The sequence below is a fragment of the Mustela erminea genome, chromosome 18, assembly GCF_009829155.1.
Source record: "Mustela erminea isolate mMusErm1 chromosome 18, mMusErm1.Pri, whole genome shotgun sequence".
Lineage (NCBI taxonomy): Eukaryota > Metazoa > Chordata > Mammalia > Carnivora > Mustelidae > Mustela > Mustela erminea.
Window position 1 is genome coordinate 46,811,676 of NC_045631.1, and position 22,772 is coordinate 46,834,447.

Here is a 22,772-nt window from a genome sequence, read left to right on the forward strand (position 1 = left end):
CCTTCTTCCCTCTTCCCTCTGCAACTCTGGTGTCAGCTGTGGCCTATGCCCAAGCATCCCTTCCTTCACCCGTGTCTACCCCATCCCCGTAACAGTGTTTTATCAGTGCTGGAGGCCAGAGAGAAGGACTCGAGCGAGCATGAGGTTCCTGAGCAGTCGTGTTTATTCCTAAGAGATGTACATCTTTCTTGAAGGTTTTGGAGGTGCTCAGTAAGAAAAAATGATTATAACTGCCTTTCTCCTGGCCACCATCTTTAGTTATTTCAGCCTCCATACTAGTTACTTGGATATCAGAGTTTCTCTTCTCAACTTTCCATACCTCCACTATCTACCTATTAACTTCTCTGTACCCTTGGAATTTCTCCACAGATGTTTTAAAGCCTATTTTCTGTACGGTCAATTTACATCCTGCTAATTCTGCCTTCATGATGTTTCTCCCATCCATTAGTCTCATATTCATTCCTGCCATTGTCACTCAAAGGCCATTCAGTTGCTCATGGCATCATGTCTGTACTACTACCCTTCCTGGTCCCTTCCTGGTCTTCTCTGGTTTGGGGGTTTAGTGCTGCTTTCACATCATAGCACACTTAGAAAATGATAAAAATTTGTATAGCATACCGAGATAAAAAAAATCACAACTCCTTATAGCTAGACATGACTGGCCTTGAGGTTACAGCTGTGCTAAACCCCCAGAGCCCTGGGGGCTAAAGAGATTCATTTTTAAGTACACCTCTAACCCGTTCTTGACATAACCTGGTAGGGAGGCTCTGCCCTAGCCTCTGCATCCTGTAGACTTTCTGTGCTGCTTCCAAATAAAGCTTCATAAAGTAACACTCTCATCACTTAATTTCTCTGTTCAGAAACCTAACTATTGCTTACTGAATTAACTTCCAGCTTCTTAGTCTAGTGTGTAAGGTTCTTGATAGCCTGGGTCCAACCCGCTTTCCAGCCTTACTGTATACTTATACCTGTGTTCACATGCGACATACTCATTAGTTCTTAAACACTCACGTACATATTCCTACCTCCATATATTTGCTCATTGTTCCATTTCTTGTTATGCCTTCTGCTTAATCTCTATTATAATTCTACCCATCTTTCAACAACCAGCTTAAATGCCACCTTGTTCATAAGAGGCCTAATGATCCCCCTGCCAGCCTCTAGTCAGATACAGTATTCTTCCACATTGATATCAGGGTTTTTTTTTTTTTTGTATTTTTATTTAGAGTATACTTAACATTATTATATGCATAGTAAGGATTTAAAATTTTATTACTAACATTTATTGTACTATATGTCAGATACTATACTTTGTGCTTTGTAAGAATTAGTTATTTCTATACCTGTCCTATCCCTTCAATTAATTATCTGCTACTGAAGTTAGGAACCTTTTCTCATTCATCTTATATACTTCGATGTGGTTATGTCACCTTGAACACAGTGGGCATTTCAGGAAATAAAGTTTGAACAAATGAGTGAACATAGAAATTGCTCACATACTGAGTACCTTGAAGGAAGGACAGTGATACAAAGATGTACATCTTATAGCTCATTCAAGGAGAATATCCAAATGCTTGCAGGTTCAGCTCTAGATTGTTAGCCATGACGCACGTGTTTCAGTTTTGCTTCTCATGTAGGTCTCCATTAACAGCTTTATAGCCTTATTGATGAATATTGTTCTTAATGAATTTAATTATTCCATCTGATTCCCATGTTCTTACTTTTAAGACAAAATCCCTGTCATGAGCAATAGCTGTAAACAGAATTTATAAAGTAAATGAAATACTAAAAATTATTTTATCAGCCAGTAAGAGGGCAGGAAAGAAAAACAGAATAAAGATTGTTTTCAGGCAGCTCTTTCTGCCTAAAAAGGTCCCTTCCGCATGCTTTAATAGAACCACCTTTTTTTTGCGCGTGCGTGCGCACGCACACACGCGCGCCGCGCACACACACACACACACACAATTTTAAATTGAACAAGTGGAAATCAAAGGCACAGCTTAAAGAATATAGTCAGCGATATCATAGAAGTGTATGGTGACAGATGGTAGCTCCACTGGTGGTAAGCATAGCATAACATATAGAGAAGATGAACTACATCATAAGCCTGAAACTAATGTAACATTGTGTGTCAACTATATTCAAATTTAAAAAAAAATTTAATTAAAATTTTTTAAAAACAAATATAAGAAAATAAAATGGTATTGTGTTAGGCTGCTAAAAGAAGCAGTAAGTCAAGCAGAGAAAGAAAAATACTGTATGATCTCACTTATATGTGGAATCTAAAAAAAACAAAACCAAAATAAAACAAACAAACAAACAAAAAAAGCCAATCTCATAGATCCAGAGAGGGGATTGATGGTTGCCAGAAGTGGGGTATGGGGAAGGGGGTCAAAAAAACTTCCAGTTATAAAATTTATAAGTCATGGAAAAATACAGCTTGTGACTATATTTAATAATAATGTATTGCACATTTTTAACTTGCTAAGAGAGTAAATCTTTAAAGTTCTCATTACAAGAAAAGAAAGTTTGTAATTGTGTAAGGTGATAGATGTTAACAGACTTGTGGTTTTCATTTTATAATGTATGCAAATATCGAATCATTATGCTTTAGAACTGAACCAAAAACACAAAATCAAATTAAACTTTTTTAAAAAGCAAAATGCTATACTTAAAGTCAATCATATCAATAAATACATTACATTTAAATGGACAAAGCATTTCTGTTAAAAGGCAGAAACCCCCAAACTGAATAAAAAGCAAGACCCAACAATATGCTATCTATAAGAGAGGTCATCTGACTACAAAGACACAGATTGGAAGTGAAAGGATAGAGAATATATATAATCACGGAGCATAAGAAGGCTGGAGTGGATGTATTAATGTGAGACAGAGCAGACTTCAAGACAAGAAGTGTAACCAGAGGGCCATTTGATAAACATGAAAGGACCAATTTCTGGAAAGATAAAATAATCCTAATGTATATATACCTAATAACAGAGGCTCAAATTACATGAATCATTGTCAAATCACTGTATTGTACACCTAAAATGAATATAACATTGTATGTCAACTGTACTTTACTAATACATATTTTTCAGAAGAATGAAGAAATTATTTCAAATAAGTTTTTTTTTATTTTTTTTTATAAACATATAATATATTTTTATCCCCAGGGGTACAGGTCTGTGAATCGCCAGGTTTACACACTTCACAGCACTCACCATAGTCAAATAAGTTTTTTAAGTAAAAAAAAAAATACATGAGTCAAAAACTAACAGAACTAAAGAGATAAACAGAAAAATAATCATAGCTGGTGATTTTAACACCTCTCAATAAGTGTAAGAACAAGCAGATAAAAACCAAGTGTGTAGAAGATTTCAATGACACTGTCAACCAGCCTGATCCACTTACCATTTATAGACTACTACCCAATAACTGCAGAATATATATTCTTCTTGAGTGCATGAGGACCATATTCTGGGCCATAAAACCAAGTTGGAAGGTTTCTTTGCTTTTCTTTCTTTATTTTTTTTTTAAGACTTATTATTTATTTGACAGAGAATGAGAGAAAGTACAAGCAGGGGAAGCAGCAAGTAGAGGGCGAAGCAGACTCCCCACTGAGCAGGGAGCTGGTGCAGTGCTCAATCCCAGGGCCCTGGACCATGACCTGAGCTGAAGGCAGACACTCAACTGACTGAGCCACCCAGGTGCCCCTAGTCTAAAGGTTTCAAAAAATTAAAATCTTATAGAAAATGTTATCTGACATAATGGAATTAAATGAGAAATCAATACAAATAAAATCCCCAAATATTTAGAAATTTAACAACATGCTTCTAAATAACCTATAAGACAAAGAAGAAATCAGAGAGGAAATGATAAAGTATCTCAAAATGAGTAGTGTAAAATCAATGTCTAAGTTTCTGACTTCATAAACTAGAAAAAATGAGGAAAATAAACCCAGAGTAAGCAAAAGAAAATAACAGAAAAAAAATTAATATTTAAAATGAATAAACCTCTAGCAAGACTGATAAAAAAAAATGAGAAAAAAAACTCAAATTAACATCAGATATAAAAGGGAGATAGCTTTATAGTTCCTATAGACATTAAAAGAAAAATAAGGGATTTTTATAAACATCTTTTTTTTTTTTCCCATGGGGCTCAATCCCAGGACCTTGGGATCATGATCTGAGCTGAAAGCAGATGCTTAACCATCTGAGCCACTCAGGTATCTCTATAAACATCTTTATAACATAAATTTAACAACATAAACTGGACAAATCCTCTAAAAAATACAGTTTACTGGGGCACCTGGGTGGCTCAGTGGGTTAAGCCTCTGCCTTCAGCTCAGATCATGATCTCAGGATCCTGGGATCAAGCCCCTCATCGGGCTCTGCTCAGCGGGGACCCTGCTTCCCCCTCTGTCTGCCTGCCTCTCTGCCTACTTATGATCTCTCTCTCTCAAATAAATAAATTTAAAAAAAAATGCAGCTTACTGAAAGTGACTCAAGGGGAAATAGACAATCTGAATAGCCCTTATCTATTTAATTTAATTTGTAATTTAAAAGGAAAAAATCTTCAAAAAACTCCAGGCTCACATGGTTTCACTGACGAATTGTTTTCAACATTTAAAGAAGAAATAATATTTCTGCAAAACTAATAAAATTCAAAAAGATAAAGAAGAAATATATCATACATATGTCTTCAGAAAACTAGAGGAGACAAACATTTCTAAACCTGTTTTATTAGGTAAGTGTTACACTGAAACCAAAATACAGTAAGGATCTCATAATAAAAGAAAATTATAGGTCAGTATTCCTCATGACTGTAAGAACAAAGTCCTGAAAAAACTGATAGCAAATCAATTAGTCTTACTTGATCAAGAATGAAATGTTAGTTTAACATTTGAAAATTTAGGGCTCTCTGCTCAACAGGGAGCCTGCTTCCCCCCCACACACACCTGCCTCTCTGCCTACTTAAAAGCTCTCTGTCAAATAAATTAAAAAAAAAAAAAATCTTGAAAAAAATTGAAAATTCATCAGTGTAATTCATCATATTAACAATAAATGAGAAATTTTATATGTCTTTATATAAATATATATTTATATAAAATATATGCATACATAATCTTTTTAATAAATGCAATAAAGCATTTGACCAAATATTATAATTAACAAAACTTTCTACAAACTAAGAATAGAAGAAAACTTAGTCTAATAAAGGAAAACTCCAAAAAACCTACAGCTAACAATGAAATGTTAAGTATTTTCCCCCTAATAGCGAGGATCAAGACAAGAATATTCCTTCACTCACACCATTTACCTTTTACTCAACATTCCACTGGTAGTCCAAGCTAGCGCAAGAAGAAAACAAACAAGCAAATAGTAAAGATTGGAAAGGAAGAAATAAAACTGTCTTTATTTGTAGATTGTTTACCTAAAATACTCTCAGGAATCCACAAAAGAAAAAATAAACCTACTAGAACTAATAATAAATATAGAACTCCAGGCTGTAAGGCCAATATGCATATATCTATTGTATTTTTATACTGGCAGAAAACAGTTGAAAATTGAATCTTAAAAAATAGTGTGGCAGGGTACCTGGGTGGCTCCGTTGGTTAAGTGACTGCCTTCGGCTCAAGTCATGATCCTGGAGTCCTGGGATTGAGTCCCACATTGGGCTCCCTGCTCCACGGGGAGTCTACTTCTCCCTCTGGTTTTTTCCCCTCTAATGCTCTCTCTCACTCTCTCTGTAAAATAAATAGATAAAATCTTTTTTAAAAAAGTAGTTTTGGGGTTGTTTTTTTTTAAGCTTCTTTATGTAAGTAATCTTTACACCCAATATGAGGCTTGAACTCATAACCCTGAGATCAAGAATCACACGCTTCTCCAACTGAGCCAGCCAGTTCCCCGGTAGTGTGGCAGTTTTAAAAGATGGCTGTAAATTCTTTGGCATTCCTCCTAACCAGAGTTGGGGGTCTTTGTCTCCTCCTCTTGAATTTTTTTTAGCAGGCTTGTGACTGCTTCAACCAATAGAATACTACAAGCAGATGCTAGGTGACATCTTGAGGATAGGTCATAAATGTCCACACAGCTTTCATCTTGTTCACTGAAACACTTGCTTTTGGAGGATTGCATTGTCATGTAAGAAGTAAAGAAGTACCAACACTTAAGTGTTCTGGTTGACTAGCCCTGACATGGGAGTTTTTGTTCCAGGTGATTTCAGTCCACAGCCATTTGAGTAACCCCTACAGGTCTGATGCAGCAGTAGTTAACTATAACAAACAATATTTTTATTTTATTTTATTTTATTTTATTTTATTTTTTCAGTGTTGCAAGTTTCATTGTTTATGCACCATACCCAGTGCTCCATCCAATACATGCCCTCCACAGTACCCACCACCAGGCTCACCCATCCCCCCACCCCCACCCCTCCAGAACCTTATTTGGTTTCTCAGAGTCCATAGTCTCTCATGCTTCCTCTCCTCCTCCAATTCATCACAAGTAAGTGAAACCATATGATAATTGACTTTCTCTGTTTGGCTTATTTCACTCAAGATAATCTCTTCTAGTCCCGTCCATGTTGATACAAAAGTTGAGTATTCATCCTTTCTGATGGCTACACAATATTCCATTGTATATATGGACCGTATCTTCTTTATCCATTCGTCTATTGAAGGGTATCTTGGCTCTTTCCACAGTGCTAATTGTGGCCAATGCTGCTAAGAACATTGGGGTAAAGATGGCCCTTCTTTTCATTACATCTATATCTTTGCGGTAAATACGCAGTAGTGCAATTGCAGGGTTATAGGGTAGCTGTATTTTTCATTTTTGAGGAATCTCCACACTGTTTTCCAAGGTGGCTGCACCACTGGAACAGAGTAGAGAGTCCAGATATGGACCCTCAACTCTATGGTCAAATAATCTTTGACAAAGAGGAAAAGATATCCAGGGGAAAAGACAGTCCCTTTCAATAAATGGTGCTGGGAAGATTGGACAGCTATGTATAGAGGAATGAAACTCAACCATTCTTTTACACCCTACACAAAGATAAACTCGAAATGAATGAAAGACCTCAACGTGAGGCAGAAATCTATCAAAATCCTAGAGGAGAACACAGGCAGTATCTTCTTAGACATCAGCCATAGCAACTTCTTTCAAGACATGTCTCCAAAGGCAAAGGAAACAAAAGCGAAAATGAACTTTTGAGACTTATCAAGATAAAAAGCTTCTGCACAGCAAAGGAAACAGTCAACAAAACAAAGAGGCAACCCACGGAATGGGAAAAGATATTCTCAAATGACACTATAGACAATATTTTATGTAGTGTCAAAGTACTTAAGAAAAAACTTAAGATGATAAGGCCTCCTCAGTGAAAGCTACAAAACATTTTAGAGTGAAATTACAGAACTTAGTAAATGGAAATATACCTAGTTTGTAGATTAGAATTTTCCCCCCACACTGGTCTATAGAGTCAACATAATCTAAAGACACTTCACAAAAGAAGATACCAAGTGCGCCTACAAGCACAAGAAAAGATGTTTAACATCATTAGTCATCAGGAAAATGCAAATTAAAAACACAGTGAGACCCCACTTTACTCCCACTAGAATAGGTTAAAATGTTTTAAGTCAAGCATCAAATGTTGGTGATGGTGATGAGCAGCTGGAACTCTCACATGATGCTGGTGGGAGTATAAGATGGTACAACTACTTTGGAAATCTGGCAGTTCTTTATAAAGTTAAATATAAATCTGCTTTATGACCAAGAAATTCTATGCCTATGTATTTACCCAAAAGAAATGAAAACATATGTCTACAAAAAGACTTGTACAACAATGTTCATAGCAGCTTTATTCATAGTAGTTAGAAACTGGATACAACCCAAATGTCCTTCAACAGAATGGATAAACAAGTTGTTGTATAGTCACTCAATGGAATACTTCATAATATTAAAAAGAAACAAACTAATAATATATATAATAATGTGTATATAATAATATGCTCAACATTTATAGAGGAATCTCAATATCATGTTAAGCAAAAGAAACAAGTGTATATAGTCTATGGTGATAGAAGAGTGATTGCCTATTAAAGACTGACTGGGAGGGAATCTAAGAAATTTCTGGAATGATGAAAATGTTTTATATTTTGATTGGCATGTTAGTTACATGATTTACATATATTTATCAAAACTGATCAAAGTGTGCAGTTAAGATCTTCCCAATTAACTCTAAGTAAATTTTATCACAATAATTTTAAGATAGATTATTTTTTTTATGAATAGACATTCACAACTTTATTAAGGATTCTGAGATGTTGGACATTTCTAAGTTCATGAGAATCAACACACACATATATATATACACACATATATGAAGATATATGTAATATACATATATAACTTTCATTTTGGGTTGAGAGAAAGCAGCGTATTAAAATTAGCTACTGTTAATGATTCATTAAGATATTTTATTTATAGGGCGCCTGGGTGGCTCAGTGGGTTAAGCCGCTGCCTTCGGCTCAGGTTATGATCTCAGGGTCCTGGGATCGAGTCCCGCATCAGGCTCTCTGCTCGGCGGGGAGCCTGCTTCCTCCTCTCTCTCTCTCTGCCTGCCTCTCTGTCTACTTGTGATCTCTCTCTGTCAAATAAATAAATAAAATCTTTAAAAAAAAAAAAAGATATTTTATTTATAATTTATGATGACTGCTTCTAAAGATTATCAGGACCACTGTCTTTAGAGACAGAAGGGATAAAAGATTTGCTGCCCATTATTTTGAAATTTGTCTAACTAGGTTCTCTCTCATATACCCTCTAACATGATTATATCAGATATACTTAGTTCTCATTTCTAAGACCAGTTTAGTAGGATTTCATGAAACATAATGCTTTTTCTTCTATTTTTTTTCTGAATAAGAAAGGTGCATTTGATTGTATTCTGTAATTGATTATATTGTTCCTAAGTCTCTATCATTTGGTTAGATTATAAGGTCATCTCTTTGCATTTAAACTACTTGTTATAACCATTTAATAAAGAAATCCCAGGACAGAATCTGTGGTGATCCTTAGGGAAAGATGTCCAACAGAATCACCAACACGGCCAGTGATTCTAGGCACAGAGACATGAAGAATTAAGATAGATTTTTTTTTAAAAGATTTTATTTATTTATTTGTCAGAGAGAGAGAGCGAGCGAGAGCAAGCACAGGCAGACAGAGTGGAAGGCAGAGTCAGAGGGAGAAGCAGACTCCCTGCGGAGCAAGGAGCCCGATGTGGGACTCGATCCCAGGACGCTGGGATCATGACCTGAGCCGAAGGCAGCTGCTTAACCAACTGAGCCACCCAGGCGTCCCTAAGATAGATTATTATTTTTTTTTAAAGATTTTATTTATTTATTTGTAAGAGACAGAGGGAGAGAGAGCAAGCAAGCACAGGCAGACAAAGAGGCAGGCAGAGGCAGAGGGAGAAGCAGGCTCCCTGCCGAGCAAGGAGCCTGATGTGGGACTCGATCCCAGGACCCTGGGATCATGACCTGAGCCGAAGGCAGCTGCTTAACCAACTGAGCCACCCAGGCGTCCCAGATAGATTATTTTTAAAGGTAGCTGAAGCTTTCTTTCCGGGGAAGTTCAGTGGAAAACATTTTCAGTTTAGATTCAGAAGCTAGATTTCAAATTGTACATTTTTCTTTTAAAAAATGAAGTCATGGGGCTCCTGGGTCGCTCAGTCAGTTAGACATCTGTCTTTGGTTGAGGTTGTGATCCCAGAGTCCTGGGATCGAGTCCTGCATTGGGTTCCCTGCTCAATAGGTAGTCTGCTTCTCCCTTGCCCCATTAGTGTGCGCTGTCACGTGCTCGCTCTCTCTCGCTTGCTCACTCTCTCAAATAAACAAATAAAATCTTTTTTTTTTAAATAGAAGTATTTTCTTTTTTTTCTTTCTTTCCTTTTTTTTTTTTTTAAGATTTTATTTAATTATTTGGCAGAGAGGCAGTCAGAGCGGGGGAAACAGGCTCCCTGCTGAGCAGAGAGCCCAATGTGGGTCTTGATCCCAGGACCCTGAGATCATGACCTGAGCCAAAGGCAGAGGCTTAACCCCCTGAGCCACCCAGGTGCCCCTAAATAGAAGTATTTTCACAATACTCTAAGGTTCTACAAGGGTAGTGACAAAAACACATACAGGGATGCCTGAGTGGCTCAGCTGTTTCAACATCCGATTCCTGATTTTGTCCCAAGTCATGATCTCAGGGTCATAAAATTGAGCCCCACCCCCCCACCATTGGGCTTTGCACTGGGATTGCAGCCAGCTTAAGATTCTCTCTCTCCCCCTCCCTGCACACATGTGCAGCCTCTCTAAGGAAAAAAATATATATATATTTTTTAAAATAACAAAACACATATATGCAAAACAAATGGAAAAGTTTTGCAGTTTCCTGGTGAGCTCTTGCTTCAGCCACCGATATGCAATGAAAGGAGATACTAATTTGTTATCACAACTAAAAGGAAGATAATTCACATGTAATGTGCAGCTTTTCTGAACAAAAAATGTTGTCTGATATGAGCCTTCCTTTCACTTTTGATAATTCCTACACAGTATACCAGTAAAATCCCATGCAGTAGAATTTAGTTCTGACTATTATACTAGCTACCAACTCTTCTCTTGCAGTCTCTGTCCTTCTTATTTCTCTCAGATTCCCAGGTACAGAGTCTCAGAATAGGGGTGCTAAGCACATGAGTTCCAGCATTTGTTAAGTGTACATATAAGCAAGGGCAGTAGGGAATCCCTGGTGAATACAGTTTTACAAGGAAATAAAAACAAAGGTTAAAGGGCTTAGAAGCTTTTCCAGGGACTTGTCAGCTAGAACAGTGGCTTCTAAGCACCATCCCTTCGAAGTTTTCATTAGTCCATTAACAAAATAAGAAAACAAACAGCCTAGAATTTGTGTGAATATAGTTTGGTATATACATGTATGTAAAGGAGAGATTACATCTTTCCTTTTTTTTAATATTAAAGTATTTTTATACTATGAACTAATGGTGATAGTAGATGGTAATTGCACTTTAAATGTTCTTACTGGTAGGATGCCTGGCTGGCTTAGTAGGTAGAGCACAGCACGTGACTCTTGAACCTTGGGGTCGTTAGTTCAAGCATCATGTTGAGTATAGAGTGTCCTTTAAAAAAATAATAATAAATAAATAAATAAGAAACAGCAATCCTTTGTTGGTCCCCAATGTTTTTAAATTTTTGTCTGTAAAACCTTTTAAAGCTACTGATTATAGAGTATGTATTTAAAGAACCTGCAGAAATTTGGAAATGAGCATGCAGAAGCATTCTGTAAGGCTAGTTGCATTTGAGAGGTGAAAGCTAAATATCATTAAGTCCTCATCTCTTAAATTTACAACTGAGATACCTTATTTAGCAGAGGAAAAGGAAATTTTTTAGGAATACTTCTCGTTGTTTTACAGTATTAGTACCATTTGGAAATTTTTTGCATTTATTCTTAACCCTAAAAAAAGTAATCTTAGATAAACATGATATCCTTATTTCTTAACAGATGAAATATTTTTGATACTTCCTTTATATCACCTGTATTAATAGGTGACTTCTAAGTAACCTCTTCAAGGAAGCAAATCTCCAAAAAAAGGAAAAAATAGCCAAGACTGAGAACAATATAATTATCATAAGTGGGACATACTTCCTTTTTAAAAAAATAAAAGAGAAAGAAATGATACATTGTCTACTTTACTCTTGGCATGAGTAACGTAATCTACTGGGAATTTATGCAAATAAAAATATGATTTTTATCAGCTATGGAATTATCTCATTCATTAAAATGTCCAGATCACAATTTAGAGCGTGTTCTTGATCTTTATGCTTAAGAATGTGTTTGAAATGTTTTTCCAAAGAAAATCCCAGCAAATGCATTATCACCAGACTTTTTCTTCACTGGAAGATCGTGGCTTTTTGACAAAGTAGTCTGGTGAAGTTAAGGGAGATGTAGTTGAAGTTGGGAGGCAGTGATGTGCTGATAAAATTTTAACAGCCAGCTGGAGAGGGAGGATTTGTAATATTTGCCCATTTCCACTGTGTTAAGTAAATATTCCCACCTTGGCCAGTTTTAGGCTACCAGCTGTTTAACAACCAGCTCATTAAAAGACTGCAGTGGGTTTTCCTGGATCAGTACAGGGTGGCTTCAGCCCACCTCTTCGTGGGGCAAGGTGATGGTGCCCAGTAAGGAAGAGATCTATTATAGCTGCCAAGCCGAATGTAATTAGAAAATTCCTCTATGGACATTAAAGGCACAATTATAATTATGGGTGCCATGGTCATCGAAATCAAGAACATAAGAGCCCCTGCTTTTGTGGGTCAGTCCATTAGTTCCAAACAACTTTTTTGTCTTTCTTAATTCTTTGGACTCCCTATAGGAATAATGTTTTTTCTTGGTACTATGTCATTAAGGATGTCATTTCATTAATAATCATTGTTAGCAGAGCTGGAATCCATAGTTCATTTCCAAGAGTCACCAGATGAAAGTAATAGTTAAAATTCTTCATAATTTGAGAACTGACTTACAGTCCTTAGGATATTAAAATTAAATTGCTATAACATAAAGTTTGTACTTTAGGGGAGAAATAGAAAGTTTTATTAATCATGAAAAAAATCTGCATATTTTCAAGTAGGAAACCAAAATATGTGTTTTCAATTGGTCTTGACTCTTAAAAGAGCTAGTCTTGTACAGAAGTCCATGGACTTTTCCTTCTGTCCCCAACTTCCTCTTTTCCTCCTCAGACTCAGATATAACCTGTGTTCCATTTCAGTGACTTCTTTCTTCCCCCTGCTTTCCTCCTTGCAGAACCTGTTAAGTCCTACTATCCATAGTTGATCCTTAAACAACCCAGAGGTTAGGGTCACTGACACCTACAAAAACAAAAACCTGCATACAACTTGTGACTCCCCACAAAATTAACTATTTATAGCCTTCTGTTGACCTGAAGCCTTACCAATAACATGAACAGTCAATTAACACATATTCTGTATGATGTATGTATTATGTAATGTATTCTCACAATGAAGTAAGCTAGAGAAAAAAGTTATTTCAGAAATTCATAAGGAAGAAAAAACACATTTACAGTACTATACTGTATTTATCTTAAAAAAATCCACATGTAAGTGGACCCATGCAATTCAAAGCCATGTTGTTTAAGGGTCAAATGTAGTAATTTTTACTTACTACTTGCAATCCATTTGTACTAAAGTGTACATTTTAATCTCTATAATTTGTCCACTGTGGTTCAAGAATCACTAAGCATTTAATGAGAGTGGAAGCCTGAAAACCCTCCAACCCTTTTTCTACAGCCTAGCCCTGAAGATAAACTGATTTTGTCAAGCTGGGAGAATATAGAGTTCAGGAGGGAACTAAACATGAAAGTGGCACGTATTTGTCTTTCCCATTGACTCCTTCTTCCTGGGAAGATCACACAAGGGTCTGGCCCCACTGAAGCTGCATTAGGTGCAGTGTAGGAAGCTGCTAGTCTGTAAGATCTTGGGATCCAACCTTCCTTATTGCGATCTCTCTTTTGGCTCGGATTTTTCTCTTTGTTCCACCCCCTTCTTCCCCACTACACATTCACATGAAGGCATATATACTGCTTTGGATTTCACATTAAACCTTTTTCATAGGGGCAGGTGGGGGGTATGAGAAGGAATTCCCAAAGGAACATGTGACTCTGTTCTCTTTAATGCTATCAGATAGAAAAAAACAACACATTATTTTCAGTATTTTCAAGATTGGGAGAAAAATGAATTTCCATGTGCATATTTTCACAAATGTCTTGTTCAGTCTGTCACACAACTGATAACATAGGGGAGATGATGATCATACAGACACTTCATATGTTATATATATTATAAAACTTTCACCTCTGGTAAAAACAAAATGAATTCACTAAATAAATTATTCTTTGTCTTTATAATAAATTATGTACCCTGAACATTTAGTAAACACACAAGAGATCTTTTTCTAATTTTTTTTTCCCCAAACAGATACTTGGTCAAAGACCCAAAAAGAACTCAGTTATCCACTTGGTAACTATTAAGTAATCTGTTTCTTTCTGCCTCAGAGAGAAAAATCCCAGATGAAGATTTCATCATCCTAATTGATGGATTAAATGAAGCAGAATTTCACAAACCGGATTATGGGGATACAATTGTTTCATTTCTGAGTAAAATGATTGGAAAATTTCCTTCTTGGCTCAAGCTAATTGTAACAGTTAGGACCAGTTTACAGGTATGTGTTTGTTTGCTTTGGGACCATATTTCTCTTGCAGAGTGCTTAAACAAACAAAGTTCTAGATCTGTGTTCCCTTAGTGGTAAGTTGTTTTTTGTGTTTGGGTTGTTATTTTTTTAACACCTCTACCATGTCCTGGAGCACTAGCAAGAATAATTCCCTAAGAGTCTATTTTGAGAGTAAGAGATCAGATGATCTAGAGAGAGCGGTCTCTGTATATGTTTGCCTCTCTTACGTAGTGGGCTAGGTGGGATAGCATTCCCATTGCTCTGGATAAGTTTTGATAAAGTATCTCTCAAATAAATGAAAAGAAAGTCCATTTTTCTAGACTTTTTCCTTAACATAGCAATACAAATTCAGTCCCTAACACTCTAATTTGCTGTTTGACTTTTGTTTGACTTTTTTTTTTTTTATCATTCAATGCCATGTAAAGCCCAGTTCTCTCTGCCATTTAGAGTCAGATTTTATCCTTCCCCTCTGCTTCAACTTGAACAGCTTTTCTATAACAGGACAGTGTACGCCTTCCTCTAAGAAATATTGGCAGTATTAAGGCTTTAGATTAAATGTACGACAACTGGGAGATAAGATTTTTTTTTTTAATCTTTTTTACCTTCCATCCTCTCCCAGTGATCACTTAATGGCCTAGAGGAAGGACTAGAAATGTGGGACTAAGCCTGCAAAGACATATGGGCTAAGGATAAATGACTCCACCTAATCTCTCACAAGATTACATAAAACCTTGTTCTCACTGTAGCTGAGTTGGTGTCCCCTATTCCTACATACTCATACTTGGTTTGGAACAGAATTTCTTCTACCTTTTTTTTTTGCCTAACCATTGCCTTGTTTGTTAAGCATCAAAGTCTCACATATAATACACCTATCCCACTATCTTGATATAGCCCATGTGTAATAATTACTAGTGTGCAGAAAACAGCTTCTCCTTCCTTTTCCCCTCTCCCAGGGACTTAGTGGTACTCCTGCATGTGGACCAATTAGCTTTGCTCCCTTCTTTGATCAGAAACCGTACTTACAATGCTGGCCACCACCTTACAGATGTGCGTTATTAATCCCAAAGTAATTTAAATTAAAGGATGTGGATAAATCAATGTAAATGCATCTTTATAACTAAAAATTGTGTAATCTATTGTTACTGGTCAGTAACTTGATTGTTAAAGAAGAAGGATGAAAAAAAGAAACTTCCAGGAACACAATCTCTGACTAGTTTTACTAAATGTATGCTTAGGAGATGTTCTTCTCATTTGTATTTTTACATAAGACCATGTGCAATCTCAAAAGACATTTTAAGTATGACTTGACAGATGACTTTAACTTTTCAGCTATGCCAAAGGACAGGAAAAGTACTACTATGCATACTAATCTACAAAGTCAAAATTTCAGTGTCCTCATAATTCAAGACCTATAATAACTTCCCAGATACTTCATTCACTTCGACCAAGAATTTTCTTATTTTCATTCAGCTCTGACAGTGAAATAATTCATAGGTCTTTAAAAAAAAAAAACTCATATTTGATCATTCATTATTTCCACAGACATTTCTTCAGTACTTCACATGTGTCAGGCACTTCCTAGGAGCTGAAGATCGAGCAGTAAACAAGACAAATTCTGTCGCTGCCCTCATAAAGCTTATATTCCAGTGAGGAACACAAATGAAAACTAAGTGAAAAATTAAACGTATATTAAAATTTTAGATAGTATTGGTGTTATGAAGACAAATAGGATAAAGAGATAGTTATTTTAGACAGGGGATTGGGAAAGCCCTCTCCCAGGAGCCTGGCAAAATAATGAGATCTGATTTACCTTTTTAAAAGATTTCTTTGGCTCCTGGCCACAAAGATAATAAAATGTAGGGGATCAAGAATAGGAACAGTATAGGCGAAAGGTGATGGTGGCTTAGACTAGAGTGGTCATAGCAGGGACCCTGTGAAGTGGTCATACTTGGATTATACTTTGAAGGCGAATCAAAAGGACTTAATGATGGGCTGAATGTAGGGTGAGCAAGAAAGAAGATTCAAAAGCAAAACATGGGATTTTGGTGAACAGTTGGGCAAATGCCACCATGAGGAAAAGAGAAAGATCACAGACACCTATAATTTGGTGGTAGGCTTGGTAGTGATGCTGTTTGTTGAAATGGGGAGGTTTCTGTGGCAGGGGGCAAAATTCTTTAGTTCTGATTTAGCCATGTTAAGTTTGTCTATGCAACATCCTGATGATGTAAATGTCAAGTAGACCAAGGTATACGATAAGAGCTCAGGGGAGAGGACTAAGTCGGAAACACAGGTTAGGCCTTATCCAGGCGAGGCGAAAATTACATAAAACCTTAGCAAGAACCATTTCAGTGAAATGATGCGGTTGAAGTCTGATTGCAACAAATAGAGGACAGAACGGGAAGGAGGAACAAGAGATAGGAAATAAGGAAACTCTTCTGTGAAGTTTTGCTAAAAATGGGGACAGAGATATAAGATAGTATTTGGGGGGAGGGATTGCGGTGCCATTCGTCTGTGTGATCCAGTAGAGAAAAAGAAACTGATGCAGAAGAAAATAGATACTTAGAGGACCAAAGTCTGTATGCAGATAAAATATAATCCAGAGCATAAGTAACCACAAAGCCTTATCACCTTTCCCCAGTCTACTTTCCAGCACATCACCAAGGTACCAAACATATTAGAAGTATTCCTTTGGGCTAAGGCCTCTGCAAAAAGTCTCCATTAAAATGTAGTCATCCTATTAGGAAGGTTGGAAAAGCACATTTTTATATGGTGTTCTTTGAGTCCTCATGCATTTCTCTTACTGAATTGTACTTTGACATTATGCCATGGTTTACACTGAGAAAAACTACAACAAAAGAGTTATATGGCGCTCCATTTTCCCTTCACCTTAGGAGTGTTATTTAGAATATTGATCGTTAAATCACTCCGAAGGTAGCCTTTATGAAGACCCACAAAAATTTATCTCAAGTCTCAACATTAGGAAAAATTGTGTCCCCTCTGTGCAACAGATGTGTTTTAACCTATGGATACTGATACTTGATCCTGTTTCCCTCTTCGGCCACTCGGAAGTTTAGTATCAATGTGTGGACCTCAGAGTGTATCACAAGAGTTAGGGGAAACTGAAGGTCTTTCTGTCTCTCTCTCTCTCTCCATCTGTTTTAGGAAATTACCAAGCTGCTGCCTTTCCATAGGATTTTTTTGGATCGACTAGAAGAGAACGAAGCCATAGACCAGGATCTGCAGGCTTACATCCTGCACCGGATACACAGCAGCTCAGAGATCCAGAATAACATTTCACTTAATGGCAAAATGGACAATACTACATTTGGCAAACTCAGTTCTCACCTCAAGACCCTCAGTCAAGGGTCGTATCTATACCTGAAACTCACATTTGACCTCATAGAGAAAGGCTATCTAGTGTTAAAGAGCTCTAGCTACAAAGTAGTTCCTGTTTCGCTCTCGGAGGTTTATTTGCTCCAGTGTAATATGAAGTTCCCCACCCAGTCTTCCTTTGACCGGGTGATGCCTCTCCTGAATGTGGCAGTGGCCTCTCTGCACCCACTGACTGACGAACATATCTTCCAGGCCATCAATGCTGGTAGCATTGAAGGCACCCTAGAATGGGAGGATTTTCAGCAGAGAATGGAAAACCTCTCCATGTTCCTAATCAAACGCAGAGACATGACTCGTATGTTTGTACATCCTTCTTTTCGAGAGTGGCTTATCTGGAGAGAAGAAGGAGAGAAAACCAAATTTCTCTGTGATCCCAGGTAAGCCATCACCTGTAATAAGCAATTCTGAGCCTATTTTGTATTGATTGCATGGAGCATGGGTATTGAAAGCAATGAGAAGTGTTCTTCATTGAACATTTCACGCAAAGGCAACATCATCTCTGTTTTTTCCCCAGACAAGGCTGTAATGAGGTTTATTTTTTCACAATGTTATTTCTGTAAGACTCAAACTCTGCATAGATATTTAAAATACCCTCCTACCGTACTATATATTCCTAAATAATTTTCTTTGTGCTACTGAACCCAGGTTATAACTAATTTAGCCATTTCATAGACTTCTTCAGTGTTCTTCCAATATGAAGAAAGAATTCATATATTGTTCATCTCTTTGACTTAGACCAAAATTGCTTTAAAATTGCAATTGCCCTTTTAAAAGCCATACCACTTTTAAAGCCACCAGTGACTAAGCCCATTAGAGCCCAGCCAGTGCTAAGGTTTATGCTGGAAAATGGACTCTTAAACCTCATAGCTAAACAGACCTGAAGAGGTCAGCTGGCCTAGCTGCCCTCCTTATAGATAAATAAGTTACCATTGTCCCTATTTTACAATGGTCCCCTTTTAAAAAGGCCTTAAAATGTTGAATCAGTGCTGGAAGTCACCAAGTTAATAGGTGGGGGAAAGGAAGAAGGATTAGAAAAAGAATGGCAGGTATGTAGTACATACCACCTCTCCCTTGCCCTGCAGCTGTGCACACCCAGCGCTCTCACCTCATCAACTTGACCCTGACTTAACACTCTTTCTCAGTGCAATATGCCAGACTAGGTGTGAAACTGTTTCCCATTCTCTTGGGTAGAACCTAGATCTCTAGCATCCTAGTGAGGTTTGCTTTCTACTCCACACTATCTTTTTATAAAAGAATTATTCCTTTAACAGAGTTGGTATTTCCCAAAGCAGACCTATCCCTGCCTTCCTGGAAACAAAGAAGACACCAACGACATAGCTGGCAAAAGCAGAACTTGTTTTGGCCCAGAAAGAAGAGAGGCCACATTTGACTGTGCCTCCATCCGTGGCTCATCAGAGAGACTAAACCTCTCTGACCATGCTGGGGTTTTATTTCTCTCCTGGCGTGTTCTTTACCCAGCCTTACTGGACACAACTGTGCTTGTGGCCATGCCGTCCAGCCTACTTCATGCCAGTTCGTTAGAAAATTAGTTCCAGATTCTGATGAAGATATTAAGCCAGGCAGGAGATTCTGTGGTATTTTGGTATTTTCCCTGAGACAGGAACTTTTAAAGAAACAAGCTCTAGTGGAAAGAACATGGATTTTTGAGTCATTACCTGCATGTAAATCGTATTTCTTCCTGGAACTGTGACCTTTGGAGAGTTTTATGTTTCTGGGACCATTTTCTTACCTATGTAAAAGAGATAATTCCTAGAGTTGTTGAGAACTAAAGAGGTCATGTAGTATAATACCTAAAATAGTACAGAGTACAAAGAAAGTGTTCAAGGAATGTTCTTCTCTCTACTCCTGCCTTTGCAGTAATAGACCCTTAGATATACCTTAACTAAATCCTGTGGCTAATTCGATAGGCAGCAGTAGTCTTCTGCTATTAGTATTCAGGAGCACAAGATTTAAAAAAAAAAAAAAAAAAAAAAAAAAACTGAGTCTGAGTTTCTTCTATAAATTGTATGACATTCCCAAGAGTATTTTATTATAAATCCCACAGTACTGCTATAATCCTTAGTACACAGAGTTGGCAGCCACATATTTAATAAAAAGAGACCAATCTAGAATTGCCTCATGAAAACTTAGAAATCTATTTCCAGAGAAACTTTGCTAGTTGATCCGCTCTCTCTTTTTCTGGAACATCTCAGAGAATTGAATGCCGAGGTCCAAGGCAACCAGGCTACCACTGAATTAACAGTATCTTTACAACATATAAAACCCTCAGGGGCTCCAAAAGGAGAAAATACGATATTTTGTAGCCATATCATGACTTTACAGGCTTACCTTCTCAACATGATTTATTAACCAGAAACATCTTGGCAACCAGCTGATACACGGGGACAAGCAAACACTTCTAACTTCTGATGCTTTGTAGTCTGTTCCCTGGTGATTGAATAACATGCAGAGCTGCTGAGGGATCATCATATATCACTTAATGGCAGAGAGAATAAAATAGTAGGACCAGGAGTTATCAAAAAAGCTTCCTCACATTTCATTTCAGTTGGAATTCAGCCTTCTGCCCAGCACTGTCTGGCACCAGCTTTGTTACTGAAGTATTGATCTCAGAGTTTGAGGCCCCCTGGGTCAATGAGATGGAAATTCACTAAGAGTTTAATGCTATTGGCAAAGCCCAAGCTGGCCTTTCAGAGAAACTGGCTGTAATTGCTTTCCATTTCAGGCAGTCTGATTAGCGGGACTCTTTCAAAGCAGGGTTTGGCTTTGTGGCCTTCAGCCTCTACTTCCTGTACATCCCCCCTCTGCTCTTCTGTTCTTCTGTTTCTCCCTGGTTTCTCTCCAGAGCATTGCACGTATTTCAGTAGACCAGAGAGAGCAATTGAGTGCCTCCAAAATCACACCACGTAAGCCCGTGCTGAAGGCCTGTCTCCGTGTTCAGGAGAACTCTCAGAGGCAACAGAACGTCTCTGGCTCTTCGAGTCCATCTTCCCAGGCTTTCAACACTCACTCGTTCACCCTGAACTTGCTGACCTTATTAGGGAAGTAGACACAGAGGAGAATATTCTGTACTGAAGCCAAAAAGTAGTTGATCTTCCTCAGAAATAGGCCACCCACATAAGCTGAAGGGAGTCTATAATCTGAGGATGGTGCAGAAAAGAGGAAATAGCAGAGCCAGAGGTCAGTGCTACAGCTGAGATAGAGTTTTCCTTATTTTAACTATCAGATGGCCTGTTGTCCTAGGATGTCAGCTCCGACATCCCAGAGAGAATGACCTAATGTTGCATAAACATATAACTGTCACAGAAAGAAATGAGTTATAGATGTCTTTTCTTAGCTTGGTAACAGAATGGATGTGTGTGTGTGTCGAACTGTAAGCAGAGCATCACTGAAATTTTTTTTTATCACATCAGAACTTCTAAAACTTTGGATTTACATTCTGGATAAAAATATGCCTCTTGAAGCCCTGACAAACCTTAGACTTCACCATCTTATTCTGCTCTCTGTTTCCCACTATTCATCACTGTCATATCCTGTCATACTCTGAGATTAATCCATCTTATATTTTATTCCCTCAGGCACTGAGATATCAGATTAACTCACTAATCTTATAAACTAATCTCTGCTATTATGTTAATAAGAGGAAGAGAGCAAACCCATTTGAAGCAACTTGTGCATTTCAAGTAAGGTGTTTGAGAAGAGCCATCAGTCTTTGTTATCTAACCTATTGATAACTTTGATCGTTGAAATTTGAGGCTGGGAGAGTAAACAGTTGGGGGCTGCTGGCCCTTGCTGCTTAATATTTCTGCAGGGCGTTAGGCGTAATATTTCTGCATGAACCCCCACCCACTTTTGGTTTCCATTCTTCACTATCTTTGTCTTCACGGTCTCTAGCCTCCCTTTCCATAGGAACAGCTCACAGATCAGTGTTTGTATATATACATATATATATAGGAAGATACATGTAAGATCTTTATAAAAAGATCAGAAGACTCAGTTATCTTATTTTTAACTGTTTGAATAAAACGCATGAGGTTTGTGAACTTTCTTTGAGTAACTGAATCACTATGACCTAATGAAGTAATGATTTGGGTGCCTCATCTGGGTCGACCTGGTTTCCTCAAACTAAGAGAAGCAAACTTTATGGCAGGCGAAGAGGGGGAAGGGCTGCACAAATCCTGTGAGGATAGTTGAGTACTTACTTGACTCTCTCTGACTAGAATTGGTATCTTATAATACATGGTCTGTTGAGGTTTTTCCTAACTATTTTGGTCAATGTTAGCCCGTGAGTTACATATTGAACCCCTGATGCTCCAGAATCCATGCCACAAAGCAGACCATCGGAGGAGAAGCAGTTTGCCTAAGGCAAAAAGAAGGCATTCCCCCTAAAAGGGAAAACGAACTCTGTGCAGAGGACCTGCACGGCCTGCCTTCTTAAAGAATACATGGGTCTGAAGTAACCACAGAATGGGGAGCTGCAGGGTCAAGGTGATCCTGACTGTTCTAATCCAGACATGAGCCTCCGGGCAAGATGACATTTAACCTTGCCCTCACTGAAGCATGAACTCTGGGTTACTGCTGATAGCCATTGCAGGCTCCTACAACGAACTCTTACATTGGAAATAGGTTCTGCTTTCTAAAAGCAGTAGGAAAGAATTCAGCAAAGTGACAGATCATGGGAAGGAAAAAAGGGTCTGGAACCACATCAGCCCTTAGGAGGTCTGGAAGAGTTACAGCAAGGGAAAAGGCGGTATATATCCTTTACTAGCTTTTGACTATTAGTAGATGATCTTACCTGCCTGGAAATATTAACTCTCTAATCTCTGTGCCAGGTCTACATTTGCTACACTTCGAATTCCTTTCTATCACTGGGGGGAACTTAGTCTTCTGATGTCACAATCTGAGTGTGTACTTCCAAGGAGAGATTTCATTCGTGTGTAATATTATTAGAGATTTGTCTAATTTGCCAATAAATTTTCCCTTATTATCTTATCCAGTTTCTAACTCCCTATTGGCATCAAGAATAAATGTGAGACTCATATCTGAAGTATTACTCTAGTCACCTAAGGTCAT

General features: G+C 37.7%; 1 protein-coding gene across 10 annotated transcripts in view; it reads left to right on the plus strand.

Annotated features, from left to right (window-relative positions):
* The window catches only part of TANC2 (tetratricopeptide repeat, ankyrin repeat and coiled-coil containing 2), a 365,737-nt gene that overhangs the window by 283,734 nt on the left and 59,231 nt on the right, over positions 1-22,772 (plus strand). For all 10 annotated transcript variants that reach the window (XM_032321490.1, XM_032321491.1, XM_032321492.1 and 7 more), the window contains 2 exons: positions 14,113-14,279; positions 17,451-18,058. In XM_032321490.1, the coding sequence (XP_032177381.1) occupies positions 14,113-14,279; positions 17,451-18,058 (775 nt within the window). The remainder of the gene's footprint in view (positions 1-14,112; positions 14,280-17,450; positions 18,059-22,772) is intronic.